This window comes from Mugil cephalus, chromosome 18, assembly GCF_022458985.1.
Source record: "Mugil cephalus isolate CIBA_MC_2020 chromosome 18, CIBA_Mcephalus_1.1, whole genome shotgun sequence".
NCBI classification, from domain to species: Eukaryota; Metazoa; Chordata; class Actinopteri; order Mugiliformes; family Mugilidae; genus Mugil; species Mugil cephalus.
In genome coordinates this window covers 8041232-8068484 of record NC_061787.1, presented here as the reverse complement: position 1 = coordinate 8068484, position 27253 = coordinate 8041232, and the positions used below count along the sequence as shown (strand labels likewise).

The 27253-nt window shown below is 47.0% G+C and overlaps 1 protein-coding gene across 2 annotated transcripts; it reads left to right on the top strand.

The window, feature by feature from the left end:
- Positions 1-1315: 1315 nt before the first annotated feature.
- On the top strand, positions 1316-27253 carry dipk2ab (divergent protein kinase domain 2Ab). Of its 2 annotated transcripts, none has more exons than XM_047568586.1 (4): positions 1316-1902; positions 7947-8832; positions 19729-20032; positions 24755-27253. In XM_047568586.1, exons 2-4 carry the CDS (start codon positions 8179-8181, stop codon positions 25096-25098), a joined length of 1302 nt encoding a protein of 433 aa, XP_047424542.1. In that variant the 5' UTR covers positions 1316-1902; positions 7947-8178; the 3' UTR covers positions 25099-27253. The 2 variants fall into 2 exon arrangements, with proteins under 2 accessions (XP_047424542.1, XP_047424541.1); XM_047568585.1 differs by having other exon boundaries at positions 1316-2194.

The following is a 27253-nucleotide window of genomic DNA, read 5'->3' as shown; positions in this document are numbered from 1 at the left end:
CAAACCAATCGTGTAACCATTGATTAGATTACACGTTAGATTGGGTTAGATAGATACTTTATTTATCCCGAGGGAAATTCGGTGTCCAGTAGCTTCATCACATGGAATCTAATATAATAACATATAACGATAACGAGCTCTTATTTTGATCTATCGTCCCGTTCTGTGTCATGTTTTTGTATTTTGTTTTTGGCATCGTGTTTTATGTGTTACCTGCGTAGGAACTTCGGATTAAATGGGCATTGTTGCTATAATCCAGTATATTATTGCTGTCCGACCAGATTAATGTGCACTGTCCCTATCAAACAAGGAAATAATTATAAATATATATATAGAGAGAGATATATATATATACATAATATAATATATAAAGACTTGTTTATTTTAATTGTATGCGTGATACCAACTAAATAACAAAAGATGGAAATTATGGCAGTTGCAGAAAGCTCAGATGTGTTCAGTGAATTCAAACATGACGGGTGACATTTACTGACCAATTCGGTCTTGGCGAAGCCGTGAATAATTTCCTGTATTTTTTGAAAAGATTGCACACTTTGAGTGTCGTAATGACATTTTCCAGCAGAGGGCGGTGAATACAAACGAATGTACGCTATAACTACATCCTGTAAATCGACCGGAGATGGAATCCTTCCCATTGTTGTCATTTTTACTCTCAATCAATCATTAACTGGAATTTAATCAGTCAATTAGCCATTTAGTTGGAATGGCTCCTTTGGATTTGTTAATGGACTTTGATTGTTGATATGACTATAGTGATAATATGCACTTAGACAAATTGCCTATATAAACAATAGGCTTATGTACATTCAAAAGTATAAGGCATATGTCAATATTTTTGCTTACACTCAACACAATAACTGAGTTAGGAGGAAGAGTACAGGGGCAGTTGGCAGTGCATCCTTTTTTTTAATTTTTTTTTATTAATGTCTGTCTGACAATGTTTCTGATGCTACAATGCTTTATACAATATCATTTTTTTACAGGGGAAATTCACCCTCACAGCTTTATGAGTGCTTTAATGTCAAACCACTGTGTTGCAGCCATCATTTTGTTTAAAAAAATAAATAAATAAAAGAAATTAAATTAAATGAGAAGATGAGGTAGTGACAGTAAGTGCAAAACAAACGTAAAAATATGAAGGTCATGCAACCCTGTCTAAGAGACAACATCATTATTTGTCTCTCCTTTTGGACTGAACAGACCCTGCAGACCCTCACTGTGAGAGGCAAGTCTGTCCTTGTTAAAATATTATGTACAATTGTGCTGATTTATTCTTGTCTTCTCATATTATCATAGACAAACCAAAAGATTTTTCTATTTTTTTAACTCTTATTTTTAGGGGGGCTGGGATAAAGCTTAGGGGGGTAAGAATGGGCCAGACACGCCTATGGTTTTATACATACACGGTGTTCTGTTGACACGACACGATTCAAATTACAATTCCAGCCTTTTTTCTCTGTTAAAGCACACAAAGAGCAGCGTGAATTTTAGACCGCGATAATGTTTTCCAATAATACTGACTTTTGGCCAATGGGGACGCGGAGCAAAAAATAGAAATTTGGCCAAACTTTGAACTGGTTGGGGCGGGCGATCCAGACGAGACAATATTAGAATAATCGCCTAGCAACCGCGGGCCGTAAAACGGAGAGCGGATGTCGCAGAGAGCAAAGAGGCTGGTGTTGAAAAGAGTCGAAACAGAGCCCATTGTGGTGGTGGAGACTGGAGAGGAGTGAGCGGCTTCCACAGGGAGACCTGGAAAAGAGGCAATTCCGTGAACACAAAGGGGACTCGCACTACGCGGACATATATGGACGTTTATTCACGGCGCAGACGCTGCCGTCCTTTGTGAGGAGCACCGCGTCGGCCAGTCGGAAAGATCCGGTAAATGAAGAGTTAAGACTCGACATCCCAACTGTTTATTTCTGCAGCTAGCAGGCTAGCTGGCTAGATACCCGAGAGCTAGAAAATGGGAAGCCCGTGCGGGTCCGTCTGATAGGGATCTTCGCCGGGCTTTGAAGAAGCGGTGCTCGGCTCAGATTTTGTCGGCGGTGGTTTAAAGTATCCGTCTCCAGCCTCCTAAGTAGCCGCAACTTTGAAGAATGATATCAACTGAGCGCTAAACGCCTCACTACTACTACTACTACAGACCGGGGGAGAGAGAAAAGTCACACAGGTTTGTTTTTTAGTTGTTTCCTCTGCCCACAGACCACATCAACATGAAAGCAACTCTTTTAAAAAACGTCTGCCGGGGTCCTCGTGAAATCCGCTCGCGCTTCTCAAAAGCCTCGAGTTGATCCGTTTTTAAATGGAGTTTTCTTTCGACGTGCAGCAGTTCAAAGAAAGACACTTCGGCGCTTTATGAGCCACTACCGCGACCGCAGAAACGATGAAATGTTGAGATAAAATAGTTGCAGTTCGAGGCAAACTCTTATCAGATGCCGTCGTGCCGTGGCCAGTGACAGGAACCTCGTCGTTTCCACTATGAGTGTCTGTGGTGGTGTCGCGTTTCTATCGAAGTCCTTAAATTAGTCTTCAATGTTGCATCACAGGGAAATGGGAAATTTCAGTTCTCTAAATTAAACTAATTGTAGACCTCAAAATCCTATATTGCACACATCTACAGTGCAGCCAGGGTATGTCAGGATAGTCGAAAATGTCCTTTAAACTGTTGGAGCAACAACACTCCTTTCGGCCTGATGTACATTTTAGTTTTATTTAATTTGATTGGCTTCATGGTTTTGAACACAGCAAAAACGCTGAGTCTCAACAGGTTGGACAACATGTTTCGGATCAATTTTCTGCAGCCGTTTCCATCACGCTCCCAGGTTCAGCCACTGAAAATACAGGCATCATTTAGCATAACGGCAAAATAGACCATGAGGTTTCTGTGGCGCAATAATAATAATAATTCTTTGCAAACTCCTGCCCTTGATTTCTTCAAGGGAAAAACTAGATTGCCACAGCCGTTCTACTGTTTGGCCCAGACAAAGCTCCGTAATAAGTCCTGTGGAATTTCTCTTCACAGCCTAATGAATAGAACGGGCTGCTGCTTAGAATTAATTTTTTCCATAACAGGAGACTAATTGTGGAGGTTTTCTGCAAGGTTAGTCGACAAGGGAACTATGTAGACAGCCCGATATACTTCAGACGTTCTGCTGGTGGTTGATTTGAATGTTTCTGAGTGCTCAGCGAGGGAGCGCCTTGTAATTGTAGACTAAAAGCTCCCGGAGGAGCAGTAGTGTATTTCTTTATTTATTCATTTTGACCCAACCAAACTCACCAAATCCTTCCACGATGAAGCGGCGCCTATGGCGGATGGAGCGACGTTAAGAACGCCCTGCATCGAAATGACGAATCCCCGTCATGCAATCAATTAAACGTCCTCCCTTCTCCAAACACATTCTCCACTTGTTTAAGCTGCAGCTTGTTTGACAGGTTGCCTTAATCGCCTGTGGTGTTGCTTCACTTCGGTGACTTTTGCAGCGGCGTGAACGTGAGATTTGCAGGGATGAAGGCTTGTGAGAATTAAACAAACATGTTTGCAGTTGAAGGAATCCAGAGCAGGTCTTTGCACCGTGCTCTCCCAAACATCTGCGTCACTCTTTAAAAAAAAAAAAACACACAAAATTATACCATTCTCATTCTCATTAAACCCCCCGCTGTTTGGTTTTGCCCAGTGATGAATAGACTGATGTTCACTGTTGGGATGCTGTTAATTGGTACTTATGTTGTGAGGACTCAATTTTCCATTAGGCATCAATGTTGCTGCCATTTCTGTCTGTCTGTCACTGTTTTGATGCAGGCTGTGCTGAGGCGATCCGGCTGTGGCTGAATGTTTTTGTGATCAAACATTATTGACTCCCTCAGTCGATAACCTTGGCAACAGTAGTTCCTCTTTCCAGCTAGAACCACACATTGCAACGCACGAGTGGGGAAGGGGGTCGGCGAGGGGCGGGGGCGGGGGGGGAGGCTTTTTTTTTTTTCCGAGCTTTAAGTAGGGTTTCGCGGTAATGCCGGCAGTCTCGCGGGCGCACACATTCACGTGTGCGTTTGTGTGCGTCCATTCAGAGACGGAGAACCCTCTGCTCTGTATTCAAGTGATCTATTTTCAGTCGTTTCAATCACGCGAGCAATAACTCAAAGTTCCTCTCATCTGGCCGTCCGGTAGGTTGGTTACATCTCTTTCCTCCTTTTCTTCTACTCTATCGGTTCACCAGGTTTCGATTCCTTTTTCGCCGCCCCTACGTCACACCGTCTTATGCATTTTTTTTTTTTTTTCATTTCGTGGAATTAATCAAGCGTGTTCTTGTGTGGCTCGACTTCATTATACCGTAATGAAGTTTAGCCCCAGGTGCGGCGGAGGAAATGGGTTAGCCTGAGAGTAGCCTTGCCCTCGCACACCATTATCTGAAATCGGCTTTGCACAATGAGCTGCGGGAAAAAGATTATTCAAGTAGTTCCCATTCAATCCTTTCTTTCATATTCAAGCTGTTCTTTCAAAATATAAGTTGGGGGGGGGGGGGGGGGGCTGAAATATTACAATGTCATCTTCGACTGTCTCAACCTTTGTCATTCTGTTTTAATGCAACATGGGCGCCGTTGCTTCATCCCGTGCCTTTTCTGTCCCAGTAATGAGCCATTTTGCGTCTCTTAACATCTGCCAAACTTGGAACATTTTGAATGCGAGACTCATCTCCCATGCATGAGGAGTCAGGCATCCTTTGATTTGCCCTCTTTTCTTCGCCTCTCTTCCGAAGCGCTCACTGTACTTTGTGTTTCTGTGCTTTGTAGACTGAGCATGTGGGAAAAACTTTCTTGCCCAACTTTCGGCGGTGGCCGTTTATGACGAGAGGTAATTTGGTGCTTATTCTAAACGGGCTTCTCCCCATTGGTATCAGGCGTCGCTTCTTCTCGCTGAGGCAAACGTTGGGGGGAGGAGGAGGAGGAGGAGGAGGAGGAGGGTGGGGCTAATTTGAAATGCGAGTTTTTTCTGTGGGCACAATGGGTTTTGCCCAAACGAAAACACCGCTTTAAATTTCACTGCCCTCGTGTTCCGGAGGGTAACATCTGCGTCTGAAACGCAAAACATCTGCTTCCAATTCGGAGCTTTCGATGAACTTTACTCCGGTCGAGAACATGAGTAGGCAACCTTGCCGTGGAGCCCTGCGCAGTCTGCCTTTCTTTCTGCGCGTCCCCTTTAATGACGCTCACCCATTGTGCCGAATAGAGCAACAGACGGTGAGTTAACTAACCAACCAGGTTTTTTGCTGGTGTAAGATTCACAAGAAGCAGCCTGATCGAGTAATTTCCATGAGTAAGATCCGCTTCTTAAATTACCATGTCATCCTTCCAAAAAAAAAAAAAAAAGCTGAATGTTTTTGTATCGTTCACACCGTAGCTGTGTGTGTAGCAACGGCAGGCTATAAATACTGTAATGTAGTAGAGTTTCACTCCAAAATGTAAAGTGCAAGACCAGAGCTTTACCGATCTCGTTGACGAAACACCTTTCTGTCATTAGCGGAAACTAACCGATGTGTAAATTATTCACTTAAGCACTTTGTTTGGTTATTCGACTTAATTCAGGTAACGCTCCATACGTAATTTCAGGCTAATGCTTTTTCTGGCGAGGAAGAAGCAGCTCTGTATCCTCTCTGTTACGTGCCAGCGTGTGCATCTCATTACCCGGCGGTGTCCAGGTCTTGTGTCGGGGCTTGTTCTGGCGCGCCCTGCCTCTCTGTTTCTTCCTCAGCGGGATGAAGAGGTTGAGCGCCGTCTTGGCCTCGCCGAGGTTGTGTTGCGCCCCCTTTCAGCCCTTCGCTCGTCCTAGTTAAATCTCCCGTCCGCTCCCAAGAGCGCCCTGACCGCCTGTGTCAGATGGTAAATGGCCCTTGAATCACGATCTTACAACGGCGGCATATTCGGCTCCCCCCCCCCCCGAAGAAATCGGCTTTCTCTCACTTCCTCTAGCAGAAGCCACACATCCCACGTCCTTTTAACTCCTTCTTTTTTTGTGTTTGCGCTACACACATTTGCTTGACCTATTTCCCATTGCCCAGGCTGTCTTCCCATTCCAATTTAATAAGAATATATGGTAGAATTTGAATACATTTCCCTGAAACATTTTTTTTTCTTTCTTATTCTGAATTGGCTCGGTTTAATTTATCAAAATGGAGCCAGAGCTATTGTGTCAAACTCACCCCTATATGTATTTTTTTCCGCTTGGCTTGCTCAGTGAAATGCAGTCTCACGATGAATGTGCTTATTCTTTTTCTTAGACTTCTTTTCCTCCTTGGATATCTCGGGTCAAAGTTCACATAAAGTAGCATATTCCTGAATGATTCATTTTTAAGGCCTCTAGTTACTATCGCTGCGTGTCATTGCAATTATGAAGTAAATAAGTAAATGTCGACCCGTGTCTTCAAAAAGAAAGTGCTGCCGGCCTCATTTGAAAGCTGTGAAGTCACCGGTCAGACCGAGAAGAATATCTAATACTCCCTGCTATGTTGTGTCACGCTGCTTGGATTTTAGATTTGCGCTGAGAGCTGAAAAAAGAAAAAAAAAATCTTAAATCGTGTTTTTCTTTGCCTTTAAGAAAAAAAAAAATATATGTGGTGCAGCTGTCTGTAGTTCCCCTATTTGGATACGGTCTATTTTTACATTAGTCATGTTGGCTGGATGTGCTGAAGGTATTTTCTGACGGAGGTGTGAGGTAGGAACTGGTGTATTCAGCCCTTATCTGACACTCCACAGGCGTACATCTCTCACAACCGCTGCTCCCTTGGCTGCCTGCAGCCCTCGCGTCTTCCCACATCTCGGCCACTTTCGATCTGAGAGCGAATGCAAGGAACCCATCGACACGCGCGCTAATCACACTAGTGTGCCTGCTCGTTAGCCATGCCCTCTCAAGTCAGCCGTCCTAATAGGCATGTCCTAATGAGCTCTAATTGAAGATGGCTAATTTGCATGGCTTGAGTCATTGTCTTTCTCAAAGCGACTTATACAACTCATTGCTAAAAAGCTGATTGGGGGGTCTAACATGTCTCCATTATGCGCAGACTATGGGGGTCTTGTGAGCCTTTTCCGAGAGCTTTGTTCTCGTACCCCCCCTTCCACAAACCGCTCTCGCCATTTCCCACTCCGCCGACATCAGTATGCTCGGTGGAGGGATTCAAAGATTCCTTCCTCCTCCCTCGATCGCAAACGTTATTTTAGTGACACCAGCCATTTTCAAAGAAGCGACTTCAAAGCGTGATTAAAACGGGCGAGCGCGGTAGCTCTGATCAAAGGTTAAATTTTGCACAGCGTGACTCTCCTCACAATGCAAAGCGAAATTCCTCCATTTGAAGCGAGGAAGAAACAAAATCGGGGTTTCTCCGCTCACCTGACCGTGAGAGTCGTTTCAACGTGCGTCGGAGGGAAGGTGATGGATGCGCGCTTCAGCGAAAAGGGAGGTCCTCGGAGGAATCGTCCTCGGTTTGCGGCCCGTTTTTATTTGTGCTCGGAGAGGATGTTGTACGTTCCTTCCTAATTTGATCAGCGACACTTTATTTTCTCCTTTTACTTTTATTTATTCTCCTTATATTGGGGGAGCATACAAGAAATGATTTCCCAAAGAGAAAGAGCTCAAACAGGCACGGGCAGGTTTATTGCGTTGGCTGTGGGCCATCTCATTTCTGCTCAAAAAGTAATGAAATCTCTCAAATGACCCAAGCAATTTGAATTTGTATGCCAGGGAAGGCGCTTTTGGTTTATGGGAGGTATGTCATGTTAAGACTAAGGGTGAGGAGAAGAATTAAATAAACCTTCTTTCAATTGTTATCTATGACCAAAGGGACAATTATGAAATGTAGCTTCTTTTTTTTTCTGTTTTATGTTCCCTGCCTGAGGTAGCGACTTCTCCTGACTCTTTCTCCGTTTGATTGCAGGGCTGCCGGCTCCCGTTCGCACACAACCAACCCGGGAAGAGGGAACATGACGCACCGGCCACTGCTGGGGAGTGGCGCATGGCAGCCGTGCAGACCTCGCACCCACCTGCCACTTTAGAAGCTGCCGTCTCGCACCATGACGGAGAGGCATTGAGGTTTTACTCCCTGACGATCATCTCGAAACCTCTCCTCCTCCTCCTCCTCCTCCCCCCCCCGATCCCCAGCCCCCATCATGCTGCGCTTCTTGCCCATCAAACTGGGCCGCCTGTACCGCTGCCTGAAGCTCCTGTTGGTGGTGGGACTGTTCGTCATCCTGCTGATGAACACCCACAACCTGTTCGCCTCCTTCCAGAAGAACGAGCTCACCGACAGGCGGTTCATCAACCTCAACAAGTGTCCCGCCTGCTTCGGCACCAGCTGGTGCCGCAAGTTCATGAACGGCCAGGTCTCCTTCGAGACCTGGGGCCGCCTTAGGTTCCTGGACGTGTTCAACGTCAAGAACGTTTACTTCGCGCAGTACGGCGAGCCCAGGGAGGGCACGCGCCGGGTGGTGCTCAAGCGGCTCGGCTCCAACCAGGAGCTGGCCGAGATAGACCAGAAGATCTGCAAGAGGGCCACGGGCAGGCCGCGCTGCGACCTCATCCAGGCCATGTACAAGACCGAGTTCGCCCGGATCAACGGCGACGTCCGCCTGCTCACCCCGGAGGTGGTGGAGGGCTGGTCGGACCTGGTGCACTGCCCCTCTCAGAGGCTCCTGGACCGCGTGGTGCGCAGGTACGCGGAGACCAAGGACTCGGGCAGCTTCCTGCTAAAGAATCTCAAGGACACCGAGAGGATGCAGCTGCTCATGACCTTGGCGTTCAACCCAGAACCGCTCGTGCTGCAGGTAATCTACCAATTTGTGCGTTTTTAAAGCAGACCAGGCTTGAAAGTTTTTTTTTTTTTTTTTTTTTTTTTTTTTGGGTGATGTTTGACTATCGGAGTCTTTGAGGAAAAATATTGCGTCCGGATAAAGAGGTGTCCGTCGGCTCATCTGCGGCAGCAGGTGTTTTCGCAGTCGTTGATAAGGCACGGTTCCTGGATTACCCTCGGAAGATCAGAGCATCAGTACAAAGCAAGCCCGGGTGTTGGCCTACAAAGCCTCCAGTAAATTACAGGGTGGGAATCCTCCCTTTCCTTCCTCTTCCACAGATCTGAGACAAGTCATTACACCCTCCCTAAACTCTGGGCTACGCTGAGAGTGCATGCCCGCTATCTGGAGCACGAATATTCCTCCGCTTAGAATAGTGAAGGGTTTAAGAGCTGTGGCCTCCGAGGGGGGGGGAAAAAAAAGAAAAAAGGGAGAGATTTTGGCTGGCGGCAATACTGCATATTTAACACTATATGTAGGACAGCTTTGAATTATTCAGGGACGCATCTGTAAATGGTTCAAGTTGTTTTTAATTTTAATATATGTCTCTGTCCGCTGGATTCTCGTCAAGTGTGGGTGACTGGAGGGAAGAGATGCTAAGCGGTTATCAGCAGCACCGTTGATTAGGTCTTTCTCGGTTTTCGTTGAAATTTACAACACAAATTCATGGGGTAATATAATAATCGAGGTGCGAATTAACAGATGGTGCACGTCGGTAGAATCCAAAGGGTTCTTGTTTAATTGTCCTGCGTGGACACAAGGTCAGGAGTGAAATCAGGACCCGTCCCTAAGCCGTCCTCCTGCATGTCAAAGCTCTGTATCATATAAGCGCGGCCCACATCCTTTTCCCTGGCTGATTTACGGGCAGCCAATCAATTTCAATTTCAATCTGGCATTGACCGTGTTCCGTGAGGGGACAGAACAACAATGGTCTTGGCCCGTGTAGACATTCAATAACTCGTGCTGACCTCCACCACCCCCCCACACACACACACACACACACACACACACACAGGAGCGGACACCTCCAGGCATTTCAGAGGACAAAAGGCGAGATCAGCCTTTTAGTGCGGTCAATCTATAAAATCTGATTAGCCCTGTGTGGTCCCTTGTCCTCCCCCTTTCTTTCTTCCTTCCTTTCTTTCCTCCTTTCCCCTCTACATCTTTTTTTGTGCGTGTGTCATCCTTCCCCCCTTTTCTGTCCCGCTTGCGTACGCTCCACGGATAATTCCATCAGTGCTTTTAATGCCATTACGCCCCCCCCCCTTCTCCACACACACATCCTTATCTGGCGCACAGCTCCAGACCCAGACCCGGCAACGCACCGTCCCGCTCCGCGAAGCCCATCGCATGTTTACAGGGAGTCATGAATTGTTCATCTCCTCCTGAACTTGTGACCCGCGGACACGGGAAGGAACGGTCGGATCTGTGTATGCGCAGGTAGCGGGTTGCGCGGAGGACATACAAAGAGATGTGCCCAACATCTTGACAGATTGACGGATCCTCCGCGCTGCCGACAACTCAAAAGATGAGGGGAATTCGCAGAGAGATTGAACTGAGAGGGCCCATATACAAGGTCAAGGAACAGCAGACCATAAAGAATTAATGGCGTCTATAGAGACCGGACAGGAGGTGCGCTGTACTACAACACCTTGGTTGTAGTCCTTTTTTTTTTTTTTTTTTTTTTTTCCCTTTTGCAAGAGGTTAGTGCTGCTGCGCCGGGACTAGTTTTAACAAAAGACAGGAATGTGGGGCTGAGTTTTATGACCCGTAATTTAATGAAACCTGATCCTTATTTCGACTGTTTATCACTTCGCCTTCTTGTCAGGGTCCGTTCTTCATTTTGACTGGTTGTAGTTAAAGACATCTGCAGTAAATTGGATATTGGGGAGGAGGGGGGGTTCATTTTGTCATTTCATTTTGCTATATTTAGCGTAAATGATTCCCCCCGTTGTCATTGGTCCACAGTGTTATGGTTTGGGGGGGGGGTGGGGGTTCTCCTGTCTCCCTCCACTGCCTTTATACAGTTGAATAATGCGAATAACATTTCTGTTTGTCTGCACAGCGAGCTGCACTCTCTCTTAGAAGGGCTTCTGTTTCCAGTCTTTTGAAGCCACAGGCAGTAAATCGGCCCTGATTCACTATGAGAAACCAGACCTTCTTTGTCAGTGGGAAACAATCTGCTGTGTTGTTTCGGCTCTGGCCAACAATGCCTTTTCTGTGCGCTCTGCAGCACGAGAACGTACACACGAACTCGCTCGCACACAAACACACCACCCCCGTTTTCTCCGTCACGTGGAAGACGATTTGGCTTTAGGGGATAAATATTTTTGGAAGACAAAATGACGGCAGCCAAACAAGTAAATCCTTGTGCAGTTCTGTCATTTCCTCTCACTAATTTCGTTAAGTTGGCCCAGAAAGGTTCCTCTCTTTGTTGCCATGATAAATCTGTTTGTGTCAAGGAGTTGTCTCGTTGCCAACCGGCGGAATTACATGATGCTGTTTAATTTTACAGCTTATTCAACAATAACTTGGTTTGCATGAGGAGTGAGTAATTTATTCTCGCGATTTTCCACGGCTCGAATCTTATTCGCCGTGCTCGGCCTCTCTCCTCCAGCTAGATGAGTCACTGATTCATCAGGTGACGGTTGCGTTTGATGGAGTACATCTGGCCCCGGCCTTAAATTAGTTCGATTTGGCCTGGCCCTCCCTTCCAAATCATTAAGCTCGCCGAGTTAGCCAGGAGCATGTGACTGCGCTCGCACCCTTTTTTGGTCCTCAGCCCTGTCTTGCTCAGTGAAGCCGAGAATAGGATGTGACAGCCCTGTGGGGTTAACTCAGTGAGCGGCACTCTCATCTCCTCTAAACTCAAACGTGTTCACTCCTGGACAAACCCCCGCCTCCCCCTCCCCTTTCCTCTCCCTATTTCTATTACCGTCCCCCTTCTCCACCTTCTACACATCCACCCCCCTCATTCAACACTCCGGCCTCACCTGAAAAGGAGACGAACCCGTCTCGTCCGTCTGATTTTCTCACAACACTGACATCCGACGCTTATGCCGAATCAGAGGAGAGACGGAAGGGAGAGATTAGATGGATGACCTTATCTCCCGCCCCTCCCAAGACTTTCGACGGCAGCACTTTAATGCAAATGCGAGCGTAAACATTCAAAGAGCTCGAGGCAAACGCACAAATAGCTCGTTTGAATTTTTTTTTTTTTTTTTTTTTTTAAAACGGGGAGGGGGGTTGGAGTCTTTCTCTTCGGCGCGCTGTTGATTAATGAAGCCGCGCATAATCCATCACGATGCTCTGTCAGTTTGGGAAGCTAAACCAAAATAAATGGTATGAATTTATGGGTTTTCGTGCACTTGAACTGTGACCCGCTGCTCCTTGATTTATTTTTTTAATTGGAAAATAAATTTAAATGACTCGGCTACCCACCAGCTAAGAGTAATTTATCTTGGCATCATAAATCAGGAATAACGTGACAGTCGGTTGGTGTTGGGACATACTTTAAGCCTGAATACTTTTTTTTACTAAAACGTTATTTTTAAGTCTTACCACTTATGCTACTGACACTTCGCTGCATCAAATTTAGACAAAGTGAGGCTTTGTCGTAGCGTAATTGACCAAGTGATCAAACATGACGTATTTCTTTTACAAGCTTAGAGAGTTAAACAAGGCTTTTTTTTGTTGTTGTTGTTCGTCTGGTCTGGAAAATGACACGGAATTCGTGTCTGTATGTGTTCTATCCAGAATAGACCGTTGGTCTGGGGTTTCTGGTTCACGCTTCTCCACAAAGAGGATCAAAACCCGTTTTGTTTTCCCGTTTGATTTATTTCTTTTCATGTAATCACACGCACCCTGCATGCTATCCCCCGCTTAAGTGTGCGGCTTCTGCCTCTTAAGGCCGGCTCAGCGGCTGAGGTCTGCCAGTAAACGGCGTTTAAGTTGCTCGTCTGTGATTAGTACCTTTTGTTTTTGGGTCTGGGGGGGAGGGGGGGATTGCGACGCTCTTGGCGCATGAGAGCGGAGGTTGTGTACGCCGCTTAACCCCGCTTCAAGTGCTCCCGAACCCCCTTTCATTATTCTTATAGGCCTTTGTGTGCAGGCTGAATCCTGTTAGGATAAGACGGGGAGTTATCTGGGCCCCGGCTCCCCTCTTTTGGCTGCCCCCGCTGGACGGAGGCCCCGGTGGAAAGGGGAGAAGGGAAGGAGGAGAGGAGCAGTGGGTTTGTGTAAGGGAGTGTGTGTTGTACAAGCCAGAGCCTTGTGGTGTTTTCCCCCCATTCGAATGAGCCAGACTGCTTGTGTTACCATAATCCTTTCTCTCTTTCTCCCTCTGTCCAAATGCACGCACACACACATGCCTGACAGCTGTGTTTGGTTAGGTAAATGCCTGTAGCAAACCCCCCCACTCCCACCCACCCACCCACCAGCTCCTTTTTTAGATTCGTCCCTCAACCCCCGAGCTTCCTACTGTTACAGCTCCCGAAGACGCAAGCCCCGCAACGCAAGGTCATCTGCGGCTCTCGGGGGCCCCTTCAGATGGCCAATATGGATCAGTAACGAGCAGCTCTTTACCGCGCTCCGTCCCCGGGAGAGTCGTGAGCCGAGTGTTGGAGCAAGAATATGTTTTTTAGCAAGTCAGCTCGTCCGTAGTGATAAAACTGGCCACCGCATTAAAGCATCAGGCACCTGGTTGCTGTCAGAAAGCGTTAGAGGTCAAAGGATACGCCGTTACGTCGTCAAGTTTTCAACGTTTGCGTCCTTGCTGGACTTCAGCTGGCTTTTAATCAAACTGGATGTTAAGAGAAGTAGCCACAGGCTGGCACCTCTTATTATGTTCGGAGTCTTTTCCGCATGGGAGACGCTTAATTGCTCCTCGTAGGGGAAATCGCTCTTCGTGCATCCTCCGCTCTGCAGAGAGGTTAGAGTGCACCGTCGGTGACAGCGGCCTTTCCTACTCACAATGCCACCCAGCTGCCCCCGAGATAACTGGCGCCTTGCTCCTGAAATGTGCAACCCTTGATGTAGGCCTCAAACCCACAGCCCTCAGGTCCGGGGCCAAGTTTCGCTTGGGTTCCTCTTCAGCCGCGTGGGCGGCAATACCGCCTAGACTGAGTCAACACGAGTGCCTATGACTTAATACATTCCTCATCTTCCAGCAGAGGGGGATTTATGAGGTGGCCCTGTGTGCAGTGGCTCGGGTTCAGGTTGGCCGAGGGTTTCAGCCATCAGCTGGTGGCGACGCGTGCGCTGGCGAAGCCAAGCCGCGCCGCCTCGCGCTCTCGTTCCTCATCCCCGGTCGCGTTCGCGTCCTGTAGAGCCGAGGCCTTCGGAAACGCAAAGACCCGGCTCGCCCGTTTTTATCAAAGCGTGACGGAGCTTGCCGAATCACGGGTCTGCTCTTTGCGTCTGTGCTGCACAAGCCAACTGAACATGGCCTAATTGGTCTGTCTTCCTGACTTCTTGGTTTTGATTCCTCTTTTGAGCTGTATGTTTTTTTTTTTTTTTTTTGACCTCTTAACTGTCACACGCGCGCTCCGGTCCTTTCATTGTTCTTCATTCCGCAGTGTATCCCAACACTGCTGCCAGTAACACACACTGTGACTATGCAGTCTTTGAACCAAATGCCTGGATATTCTGGATATTAAGATATTCTGTATTGAGATACATAAGCTCTACAGTCTGTCTCTCCCCACTGTTCGTCTTCCTTTGCTGACAGACACACACGCAGGCTCCTCGGTTTGGTGCTCTGACTAGGCAGCTCCTGGCTCCCATGTCTGGAACAGACGGCGTCATCGCTCTGAATTGCAGGTTTTAGGGGTGGAACAAAGAGAAGGGGAGGAAACGCAGGGGTAGCAAGAGAAGCAGCGGGAGACGAGCGAGATGGAGAAGAAAGAAATGGCGTCGTGTGCGCCGGGATGAGGAGTTAGCGCCGGCTCCCCCGTGGGGTCTGAGCTGTCGGTGCAGACTAACCGACTGGATTTTAAACTTAAATGGCCAGCGAAATGCCAGACGGGGGCTCGCTCACCACACGTCTTCCAGACGCGCAAGGTCAACAGGAGTGCTGCGCGGAGAAGCAACGTGTTAATTCAAGTTCAGCTTGGCAGCCTCGGCCTCCCAGCCTCGCAGAGCAGATGTGACTCCTTCTTAATGCTAAGCCTCTCTGATAAACCCGATGAATAATGTTCATTTCGCAGCATCGGAGTTGAAAGTTTTAGGGTGTTTTTTTTTCTTTTTTCCCCAGATGCTGTTCTCTTGCCTTGTTGTGTCTACCTCCAACGCCTCCTCGACTTTACCTTTTGACGAATCCTGTCCCAGCTTGTTTCCCGCGAAGCAACGGGATTTTGTCGACGACGGGAAAATGTTAAGAATTTTACACCGCGCCCCGTCTAGGGCTCCGACAAGCCGCACGCACGAAGCGTTTCCGCGGCAAACTGCTAATTTTATTTTAACTGCGAGCGGCCGTCGCTCCCGGGATGAAAGCGGCCGGTTCTCTTTCATTTGCAAACGCTCCTCCGCGTCCCGCCGTGTTCGCGCGCGTCCGGACGTGCGCGTGTGTCTGACGGACCAGTGTTCTTTGCGGGCGAGCCAAAGCAATATCTTGGGAGCCGCTCGTGTTTACTCGGCCCCTGAATAGAGGTCGTTATCGGCCCCGGTCACGTTGCGTGTTCTCATTCACATGCGCTCGGGTACAGTTTCGCGTAGACGCACACACACGCGCTCGCGTGCACACACAAACAAGGAGCCTCTTTCGAACTCTGTCTCTGTGAAACACACACACACACCCACCCCCCCCCCCCCCTAGTGGCCCAGGAGAAGGGCATGCCTTTGTCAGCAGATGTCAGGACGCAGGTGTGTGTTCCTGTGCCTCTCGCTCCATTCGTTTCATCCTCTCCTCCAGAGGCTGCCCATTTGTCTGCGGCCCTGTTTCATTTCAGCCCTCTCCGATCCCCTTCAAGAGGACGCCAGTGTGTCTGTTGTATTGGAGACAGGGGACTAGAAAGCGCAAACGCCCCCCCCCCTCTACTCAATGCTACTGTCGTGCACCGGCACAGCCTTAAAGATTACATTAGTCAGGCTGTGGGCCTAGAAGTCACTGCGAGGTTTACTTTAATGAGAAGATTCTGTTTTGGTCTGTTTTCCACCCTCGCTTTCATTGTCTCCTCAGCTAGGCTCATTATTTCTGTAGCATCACAGAAAATTGTTCTTTTGCACAAAAAAAAAAGAAAAAAAAACGGTATTTCCGCTCCATGTTTTATAAGTTAAAGATTTTTGCTTTAGCGGGAGATGAAAGGGTTTTTATCCGGAAACAAGAAGCGATAAGACTTTTTAAAGCATTAAAAGTTGCTGGGACGTGTCATTGGCGGTGTTGCGGCATCAGCATTTTTTTAACATTATTGCGAGAGGACTTCGAAAATTCACTACCTGTACACTAATCGCACACAGCAGCAGCAGCACCCTCCTAGTTCTGCTCGAAGATAGGCCAGTGGATGTAATATTAAGCTGGGCTTTCCAATTTATCCCTCCCCTCCTCTATGCCTCATTGCGGACGTTAATGACTTCTGCAGAGTAACCGTTTAAAGAGCTCTAAGGGAGAATGATTGGTAGGACGCGTGGAGTATTTATCAACCTCCGCAATAGACAAATCCGAAGCTGAAGATGCCCACTTCCTTGCGCCGGCCTGCACCATCGAGCAGTTCTGACCTTTAGACGTAGTGCGTATAAAAAAAAAATCAAATATGGGAGGTTCATAAAAATGGCACCAAGGTACAAATTCAGGTAATTGATGTAAGCGGTGAATGACTACATGCATCTTAAGAACCGCAGGCAACGGCCGGACGGACATGAAGGCGTTCTCGTAACAGTCGTTGACAGAGTCTGAGTAGCCTTAGGGCATTTATCCTTTTTATTCCGTCCCTCCTGCCAACCCCCCACTCCATTCTCTCGTCGCTCCACTTTTGCTCCCATTCAGGGCCGCAAACTGACAACAAAGCGAGAGACGTGTTTAGCAGGCAGGTCTTTGCTGGTGTATTCCTCCTGTCTACTGGAGCGGAGACGTGAAAGACACTCTGTTTGTCTCTTCTGTTTGCCGTCTCCATCGCATTTTCTCTCCGTTTCTCCCTCCCCCATCCCCTTCCCCCCTCCCGTCAGCCCCCACTGCCCCTGCCCCACATCCAGCCAGCCAGCCATCCATCCATCCGCCCTGCAGGGGTGAGCGAGGGAGGCTGGTGTTTTACAAAGCAGGTTCAGCCGTAACATCTGACAGGCTAAGTTTTGTCAACAAGACCCGAGAGCCGCTTAGATCTGCGGCGGCACAAAGCGATCTGAGGTTTGAATTTGGGTCAAAGGGAGACGGGCCTAATAGGGATGTACCCCCAGCTGGTCTAGCCTCAACTTAATCATTCTATTACAACTACAGAAATTAGAAAGCCATTTTAAATATTTAGCGTATTAAGTCTCTAATCCTAAAATCTCCACGTAGGAATGCCCACTGGCTAGCAGCATCTCCTAGTCTAGGATTTGTCCCCTTTCCAGCTGGTATTTTGGAGTTTCTCTCAGCCCACCTTCATCATTTGTTTCTAGGAGGCATTTTTTTTTTACCTTTTGAGTCAACTTCCTCACATTCTTCTTCCTGCCTAGTTTGCTGTAGCAGACAATGTAGAGGAAGTGCATTGAAGTCTTTTTTTTTTTTTTTAAGAAGTTTGAGTCATTGCCAAGTCGCAGACAGACACGCAGGCTTCAGGAAGCAGGTTCGCGGGCAGACTCTTGTCTAGCCTAAAATTGATTGGGTCACCTCAGGGAAATGTGTTACGCTGCGTGCAACTCATCATTGTCCCCTCTCGCCGGTGGATCTCTTAAAACTGATGGGAACAAGGAGTGCACTTAAGGTGTAGCTTTACGCCGCTAAAACGGACCGTGATTGATTGAATTATTTTTCGATTCTGCGGAGACCTGTTGTGATGCGAGTCGTTACTAATTAAATATCTCGATTAGTTTTTTGTTTGTTTTTTCTTCACCCTCACAGGTTATTCATAGGCTAGCAGAGCGCGTGCAGCTGGGAAATGGAAAATGCTCATGGCCTGATTGGTAACGGTCCTAAAAAATATCCATATATCCATATTGGTCAGTCTCTAATTCTTCCCCTTTACTGAAGTTTGCATTTGGTTTGTTGCATTTTGTAGAGCATAGTTTGAGAAACGGTTGGGATGAAACATCTCACTAATAGTCAAGGGAACCTGGCAACCTCTGCACGGTCAACAGTACAACAAGCAATGGCTTGTTTGTCGCATGCACTCAGCACCACGGCCTCTTTGTGGCAGGGGTCCAGCTTGTTGTCTCTGAGACGCGTCAGCTTGCGAGGCCCGCGGCGAGGTTAAGATGTACGTCTTTAAATAATTTGTATTTCGTTAAAATTTAAAGGGGTTTAGGGCGGCCATGCATATTTAACCCCTGCGCTTGCGACATAAATTGAAAGCCGGTAAAGCATCGAATTACCAACGGGTGTAAGGCGAGACGCGACGGTCGTGGCGGTTCGCGCCTTACCTGCGGTGTCGCGGCGCGTCGCGTGCCGTGCCTCTGACGAGATCGGGTTTCAGAAAGCCGGGGCTGCCCGGGCCCGCCGTGAAACACGAGCGCTCCCGATCCTCTGTCCGCGTGGCGGCTGCCTGCCAAAAAAAAACGGGCAGCCCAGGAGAGATTTGTTACACAGGAATTGTGGCCCATCATTAAGCTAGCATATGGCCAGGTGTTTATTATAAAGGATGTTGGCCGCGTGGCAGAGGGCTCATTGTAAAGGATGGTGGCTTCTCGCTCGCAGCCAAAGTCGTGCGTCTGAGAAGCTCATTCTATTATTTTCCATTAATTTGTCCACCTGCTGTGACAGCCCGTGACAATGAAATGGACCAGCAGGAAAAAAAAAAAAAAAAAAAGAGTAGAAAGTATGAGACACCCGGGCTCGTGGAGAGAAATGGAAGCACTAATGAGACATACAGGATCTAGTCCCTCGGCCGCCTCTAAGTTTTGCCAAAAGCGGCTGCTTCACGCGTAGCCCCGTTTATGTTTCATCTAAGCGCGTTTGTGTGTTTATCTGCTTTTGCATATACATGCACCGCGTTGAGCGATTGCAGATGGTGGCGCATGTATGTCTGTTTTTGTTCGGCGAATCGGCCTCTGAGGGATTACGGTGTTGTGCAGCAGCAGTGATACCACTTCCTGTTAGCGGTATTACCTTGTTATTATTAACCGATTTAACCTGTAACACACGGCAATTTCTTGTCAGCGTGCCCAAACTGCATTAACCCGGTTAGCTCCCATCACGCAGCCGTTTAAACCGCCCCGCTGCCGCATCACAACGCATGAGGCTTTCCTGCTAACTGCCGCTACCACAAATCACCTCCTATCATTTCTCTTGGAACCACTGAGTATAGCGGCGTACATCAGCTCGTAGCTGTAGGGCTTTAACACAAACTGGCTCTTGCTTTTATTAAATTTAATCCGTTATGCCCAGCGCTGGCTCCGTTTCACGTGATCCTTTGGCTGATTTTCAACAATTGTGCTTAGAATTGTGCGTTAAAAAAAAAAAAAAAAAAATGACCTACGGCTCAACTCTGCTTCTTTTATCTCGCTATATTGAGAAAACGATTCCTGTGCAAGTTAAACAAATATATTCTGACACTTTGAAGGTTCTTGCAATTTACGTGTTAGCCTTTGCTTTTTATAAAGCCAATGGGGTACTCTGTTTTTTTCCTTTCAGCTGGCTCGGCTTCACACAGCCTGGCTTCTTTTATCTGTGTTTTTAAATCAGTTGCTTTTCTTTTTTTCTTTTTTTTCTTTTTTTCATTGTCATTGGTTTCTCCTTCCCAGAGCTTTCCGTCGGACGAAGGGTGGCCGTTCGCCAAGTACCTGGGAGCATGTGGGCGCGTGGTGGCTGTCAACTACGTGGGCGAGGAGCTGTGGAGCTTCTACAATGCGCCGTGGGAGAAGAGAGTGGACTTGGCGCGGCAGCTGATGGACATCGCCGAGCAGCTGACCAACAACGACTTTGAGTTCGCCCTCTACCTGCTGGACGTCAGCTTTGACAACTTCGCGGTCGGGCCGCGCGACGGGAAGGTCATCGTGGTCGACGCCGAGAATGTCCTCGTGGCCGACAAGAGGCTGATCAAGCAGAGTGAGTGACGCTGTCCGTCCGTCTCTGAGCACATGTGTGTGTGTGTCTGTCGTTGAAGCCTAATGCACCTGCTTGTCCTCCAGTTTCCATGACAATATTTAAGTAGCTGGGTTTCCATTCCATTATTTTTTTTTGGTAAATAATAGCAATAGTTTTGTGAATGAGCTGTAACTCCCTGCGTCTCATACCGGTGATGGGGAAATGCGGAAAAAGAAAAAAATAAACTTTTATATCGATATGTCTGAAAAACCACCCCAGGAGAGCGTAAAAGGGTTTCACCGAGTTTTTTCCAAAATGTAAGGGTTTCCATTATCATTTTTTACTACCATATTTAGGTTTTGTGCATTTCTAGGGGTGGTGGAAAGGCAACAACTGATAGTGAGCATGTAGGGGTCGCACCTTGAAGCGTTGCCATTTCATAATCATTTCATAAGAGAATTGCTGCTCCTTTTTTACAATATCTACATTCAGGTAATTCAGGGATCAGACTTTCTTATGGACCTGTTGTGGTGCTTGTCAGAAACCGTAAAAGAAGAAAATGAATCTTTGATTTTGTTGGAGGTATTCAAAGCCCACAGACATCCCATCGCCACAAACTGTGCGATAATCCCGGAAAGCTAGCGTTGGAGCACTTTTCTCTTTATTTAAGTAACTCCAGCGATTATCTGACCACTGAGAATTTGGTTGGAAGAGAGCACATTGATCAGCCGATCGACCTAGAGACTGCGGCTGTTCTTTTTTTTTTTTTTTTTTAAATCCTATTCGAATCATGCCTCCTCTGTTGAGAAAGTCCACGATAAAACACTGCACTTGATGTCAGGGGCTACATCTGCGGACCGTCGCTGCGGGGCGAATTTGCATGTGCTGGAAGCCCCCCCCTCTGTTCCAAGAATACACTCCCCTCCCGCCTCCGACGTCCCCATCAAAGCGAAGATGGTTCGGATAACGAGCCGTCTCCGCTGCCCCACTTCTCCGCGTCTCGGCGTAAAAACCTCGTAACAAGGACGGAAAGAGCCATACGTCACCCATTCAGCGTGACAGTTCCCTCCCTCTCAGCCTTCGTTCTGGGGGCCTCTTCAAAGAGAGGGGACGGCCACCGAGTCAGGCTCCCAGATTTGTCCCTTACTGCAGAAATCCTATTAAAGTGATAAACTGCTGTGTCGCTTGGGATCCAACATTGTGCCCTGTGACAGATATGAACTGTTGCCTGGACGTGTGTGTTTGAAAAGTAGGAGAGGACGTATTGTCTGTAAAGTTTGTCACATTGCAAGACCTGGCACCAAAAAAAAAAAAACTACAAGTTAATGCATTTTTCTGGTTTGAGGTACTCCAACCATGTTCTGTACTTCTTCCCCGTTAAATTAGTATTTAATTTCCTGTGTGACTGTGCTGCTTCGTGCATGTGGCATCCCCAAATGTGTGTGTGTATTTACCTTATTGCCAAAAGCCACAATTTTCCACTCTGTCACCGCGGCCTGGTCCACAATCCAGGTTGAGACATCTTTTGTGTGGCCAACACATTCAGAGCTTGGCAACTGGAGCTGCTTAGCTCCGGCCATTCAGAGTTTAATCCTCAAGTATATTTGCTTCTTGTGTGCTTGTCTGCTCGAATCTGTCGCCGTGTGTGCCAAGCGCCGGGGCGCAGCAGGAAGAAGAAGGATGACGGCGGTAATGAGTGTTACGGGGGCGCGGCCCGCAAGTGTTGGACGGCGGCGGGGAAACGCCGAAAAAAAATCCCGAGGCTCCGCGAACCGACAACCCCCCAACAATTAGAGCGCCGAGATTGAACGCGAGCAAAAAAGTGCGACGGGAAATCTCATCACTCTAAACCGAGTGCCAATTGATTTGCAAATCAGACACGCAGAAAAAAAGCCACGCGCTGTTCCACCCTCTCATTAGGGGCATCCATATTGATGCAATGGGTTCGGGCGAGATAAAACGCGCGCCGTGTTCAAGTTGTGCAGTGCGCTGTGTTTGCACAGTCCAGTGGTGCGTAAGGAGCCATTCCCCATCATTGAGTTTATAGCGTTCGAGGATGGGTTCACCCCCCCCCCCCCCCCCCGGTTTTTGGAAACACATGCTGTGTAATGTAACACACACACACTTCACTCACTGTCATCCTCCTCTTTCTCTGCTCGCCCGGCGTACACAAACGCACTCCAATACAGGCATGCATTGTTAAAAGCGGCTCGCGCTCTTGAATGCCACTAGTAAGGCCACGCTAACAAGCATTCCAGGCCCAATGTCCCTTCACAGCGCAGCCTCGTGAAGGCAGAGGAGTGAGGAGAATGTATACGAGTCGAACCTGAGCTCCTTAGCATGGAAGGTGCCGGACATACGCGGGGCGAGGTTAGGCGGCCACCCTCCTCGTCCCACTGCTCTGTCCGTTCATTTGAAATTTAAATGATTGTGTTTGCTTTGTAAATGTTCTAGCTCTGTTACACTCGGGCCTGCAGGTAAAGAGAAACTTAGGTGATTGATGCGGACCATATTCTTCTTCTTAGTCTTTGGTCGAGTCTCAAACCTCCCCACTTTTTATTTTTTATTTTTGCTGTGCTCATCTTCGTCCTTGAGTATGAATCTATTCCACCTTTCTAGTAGTTTTAGCTGTTCTGTCTCGCTGCTGTGTGTGTGTGTGTTCATCTGTCTGAGTGAAAAAGAACAGGACACTCTCCTGATGCCACCTGTCAATCAGCGCTGAGGTGTGATGCATAGCCAGCTCTGAAACATTAATTGCTTTCACCTCACCTTGCAGCTCTTGCGCGTACATCTTTGTGCGTGCGTGCATGCTTGTTGCACACTTTCACATCCATCTTCATCACCCAACCTGATTGAGGTTGATGTGCCCCTCCTCTTCGGGAGGGGGGGCCACAGGGCCCCTTGCTTATAGGGCAGTGCTGGTTGTTTGATTGAGTTGTTCTGATGAGCCAGAGGAGAAGTGCATTACAACGCTGATGCACTGATTATGTGTTTGCATCCTCTGGGTCTGCCCCACCTCCCCTTCTCCCTCCCAACACTGTTTATTGATCTGCTTTTTAATGCACAAACCAATAGCTCTCTCATCATTCCAGGTTATTTTCTTGGCGCTCCCTCCTTTCCCAGCACAATCCTCTAAAGAGGAAAAAAAAAAAAGAAATGTGAAACGAGCTGGAGAAAGAATTTTATTTGCTCAATAAATCTGGAAACTGGTTCATTTCTGTCAAATGAAACTGTAGATGAGTTGTTTGGCTCCGTGCTTTGAAAAAATATTCTCAGTTAGTGCCTGTGGGATGTCAAAAGTGGCACCCTGGTCCTGTCAGATTCCGGTTTCTTTGATTTCTCTGGTAATAATTTGCACAATCTGTTGAAATCTAATTATTTTTCCTGGGCGGATGCAGTGAAACACTTGGTCATCATCACTTATTTATATTCATATTTCCAATGTTTTTCCTCAGTATTTCAAAAACGGTCAGAGAAAAGACCAGTGCCCTTGTTACATGAGTAGAGCCTGCATCTAATGACGTCTAGCCAGACTCGGAGGCGCTGGGTAGCCTAATGATTAAGGCACAAACCATACAAACCCAGCACTTCTCAATTCCCGTCACCCATGACTCTTTCTTTCTGCATGACGTACCCCACATCTTTCAACATTTCCTGTCTGCGGATCCAGTTGTCATGACTAAAAGAATGAAGGAGAAAATAATAAAAACAAAGCCGTAGACGGATTGCGAAATCATTTTCCAAATTTTAAGTTAGGGTTAGTCCAATAAATGACTTGGTATATTTACAATAAGTGTCGTGATCCTAGGGTTAGGGTTAGTCCAATAAATGACTTGGTATATTTAAAATAAGTGTTGTGATCCTAGGGTTAGGTTTAGTCCAATAAATGACTTGGTATATTTAAAATAGGTGTTGTGATGTTAGGGTTAGGGTTAGTCCAATAAATGACTTGGTATATTCAAAATAAGTGTTGTGATCCTAGGGTTAGGGTTAGTCCAATAAATGACTTGGCGTATTTAAAATAAGTGTTGTGATCCTAGGGTTAGGGTTAGTCCAATAAATGACTTGGTATATTTAAAATAGGTGTTGTGATGTTAGGGTTAGTCCAATAAATGACTTGGTATATTCAAAATAAGTGTTGTGATCCTAGGATTAGGGTTAGTCTAATAAATGACTTGGTATGTTCAAAATAAGTGTTGTGATCCTAGGGTTAGGGTTAGTCCAATAAATGACTTGGTATATTCAAAATAAGTGTTGTGATCCTAGGGTTAGGGTTAGTCCAATAAATGACTTGGTATATTCAAAATAAGTGTTGTGATCCTAGGGTTAGGGTTAGTCCAATAAATGACTTGGTATATTTAAAATAAGTGTCGTGATCCTAGGGTTAGGGTTAGTCCAATAAATGACTTGGTATATTTAAAATAAGTGTCGTGATCCTAGGGTTAGGGTTAGTCCAATAAATGACTTGGTATATTTAAAATAAGTGTCGTGATCCTAGGGTTAGGGTTATCCAATAATTGACTTGGTTATTTTAAAATAAGTGTCGTGATCCTAGGGTTAGGGTTAGTCCAATAAATGACTTGGTATATTTAAAATAAGTGTCATGATCCTAGGGTTAGGGTTAGTCCAATAAATGACTTGGTATATTTAAAATAAGTGTCGTGATCCTAGGGTTAGGGTTATATATTGCCTATTGCCTTGACGATTATGTGTTCATTGACTGTATCCGTTGTCCCCCTGCAGATAAGCCAGAAAACTTCGACGTGTGGTACGAGAGCCGTTTCGAGGAGTGCGACAGGGAGGCCTGCCTGTCCTTCTCCAAGGACTCCCTTTGTTCCAGGGTCACCGTGGACCACAACTACTATGCCGTTTGCCAGAACCTGCTGTCGCGATACGCTACGTGGCGGGGCACCACCGGAGGCCTCCTCCACGACCCGCCCGCCCACATAGCCAAAGACGGACAGCTCGAGGCTTTGTTGGACGAGTGCACCAGACCTAAAAAGCGCTACGGCCGCTTCCAGGCGGCCAAGGAACTGCGCGAATACCTCACGCAGCTAGCTGCCGCTTCCTCCTCCTCCGCGAGGTAATGAACGGAGTCGGCGTTAGCCTGACGCACCGAGAGGCTGGATCGTGTACTCTTTATCTCCGGACTCTTGAGCTCCTGGTTCTTGTACATGATGTCATTCGTTCCCCTCTATGCACTGGAGCAGGAAGGTGTTAGGTCTTACATCAGGAAGTGTAAGAATCAAACATCAAAGCAGATTAGTTAAAGCTCTAGCTTTTACCTGACTTTGCTCCTTTGTGAAAAGTGTGGCGCTACAAAAGTCTGCTTAGAACCAGGATAGAGAGGAGATAGCAGTAACTTCTCCCCTCCCTAGGTGGGCTACCCTCTCGGGGGGGAGACGAGAAAGGGCTCTGGTAAATGCATCCTGCACTGGACCCAGGCTAACGCAAACCAGAGCGTCTGAGCTGCGGCCGCAGCAGTGGCGGCGGCGGCAGCAGCAGCAGCATCGCCTGACCACATCCGCCCTCCTTTTCTCTCCTCAGTCCATCAGAACTGTTGTGTTTTATAACACCTGTTACATTTTCCTCCCACTATCTCTCTGTTCTTTCTTTTCAGGGCTGAATTTAAGTCGATTGGCGCATTTACATTTTTTTTTTTTTCGTGCCATGGCTCCTTTTTTTTTCTTTTTCTTTTTTTTTTTTTTCTAGCACTGCTGCAGGGAAGGTGGAGGTAGCATGAATCTCCTGCTGTCAAGCAGCTGTGAAGGCCAAGCTACAGCAGGTAGAGAGGCAAGGTAGGGGGTTGGGGTTTTCAAGCAAGAGAAAAAGAAAGCCCTAGACGGCTATATAAGTATAATTTCCTGCTACTTCAATCAATCACTCGATTTCCAGGATTGTGGCAATCTTTTTTTTTTTTTTTTCTTTTGAGTGTTTCTTCTTTTTTTTTTTTTTTCGTTTTAATAGGAACCTGAGAGACAGCTGCACATAGGAAAAAGAAGGAGGTAATTTGACACTGGCGGTCCCTTGATGCAGATGTGCCTATACCAAAGAGGCTATATGTAATATTAAGAACTCGGAGCAGTACGGAGACGGCACCTTTCCCTCCAGTTGCCCCCCCCCCCACTTGAGCTGTCCGAAAGAACGTCAGTGTGTACACAATCTTATATAAGCTGGCAGGCCCGCATACTGATTTTCTCTCCCCTAAGAACCAAATCCAGAGATGTAAGACCGAGATCGGCCGTACTTAGTATCGTATCACCCCCTCTGCTTCGTCAGCCTCCCCTAGAATTGATAAATGATCAGTTGGATGTTTTCCTTCGACAAGGTTTGGGGGGAGAAAAAGGGAGGAAATGAAGTGATTCTGCAGGAAAAAAACAAAAAAAACACACAATAAAACAACATAGCAGTGGCCTCCAGTGCCAGATTCTCCTATAACGTCTGTAACTGATAAATGAGTCCTATTGTCAGGCATCTCCCACCAGTGCCGAGCGCAGTCAGCTCTATCGAGTCAAAGGTATAAAAGGGAATGAAGATATCCTAAATTACTTCCTCACTGAGAACTGACGTCTGACCCGTGTCCCTGAAATTTCACTTCGGCTTTTGAACCCACTTAGCGGCCGGTCCGATTTTACACCCAGTGGACCCACAAATGAAAGCGCAATTACAAATATAGGCTCATTCGGTAATGGATTATGAGAGCTGTTATTAAAATAACCGGGGACAACTCCATATGTTTTGTATGTGGACTGTTTTGATGTTGTGAATCAGACACTAAATGCCCAGTGGAGTGTTGTGTAGCGCGGTGGATAGACAAGGAATTAACCAAGTAAATATGAGCCAATCCATCTACGAGGGGGGGAACTAGAAAGCACTGCAGTTGCTTTTTTTTTTTCATCTGAGAGAGCTGATTGTGGATTGTAACACTTGCCAGTTTAGGAAAAGCAATAAAAGACAAGTTTGGCTTATGAATTTCTGATTTTGAACCCCCCCCCCCTGCACCATTTATTTTGTTGGGTCATATCTATTTCTGGTTCCTCTGTCTGGGCGACGGTCAACTTGGAGGGATTCGTTCATGCGTAACTAACTGTTCACTTTTGTACTGTAAAGTTTCTTTCGAGTATTATATCAGCATCGTCTGATTTTTCCTGTGCCTTTCATTCAAAAGTTGTATTTACAACTTTTAGTGGGTTTAAATATTAAAATAAAAAGAAGATATATATATATATATAGATATATACA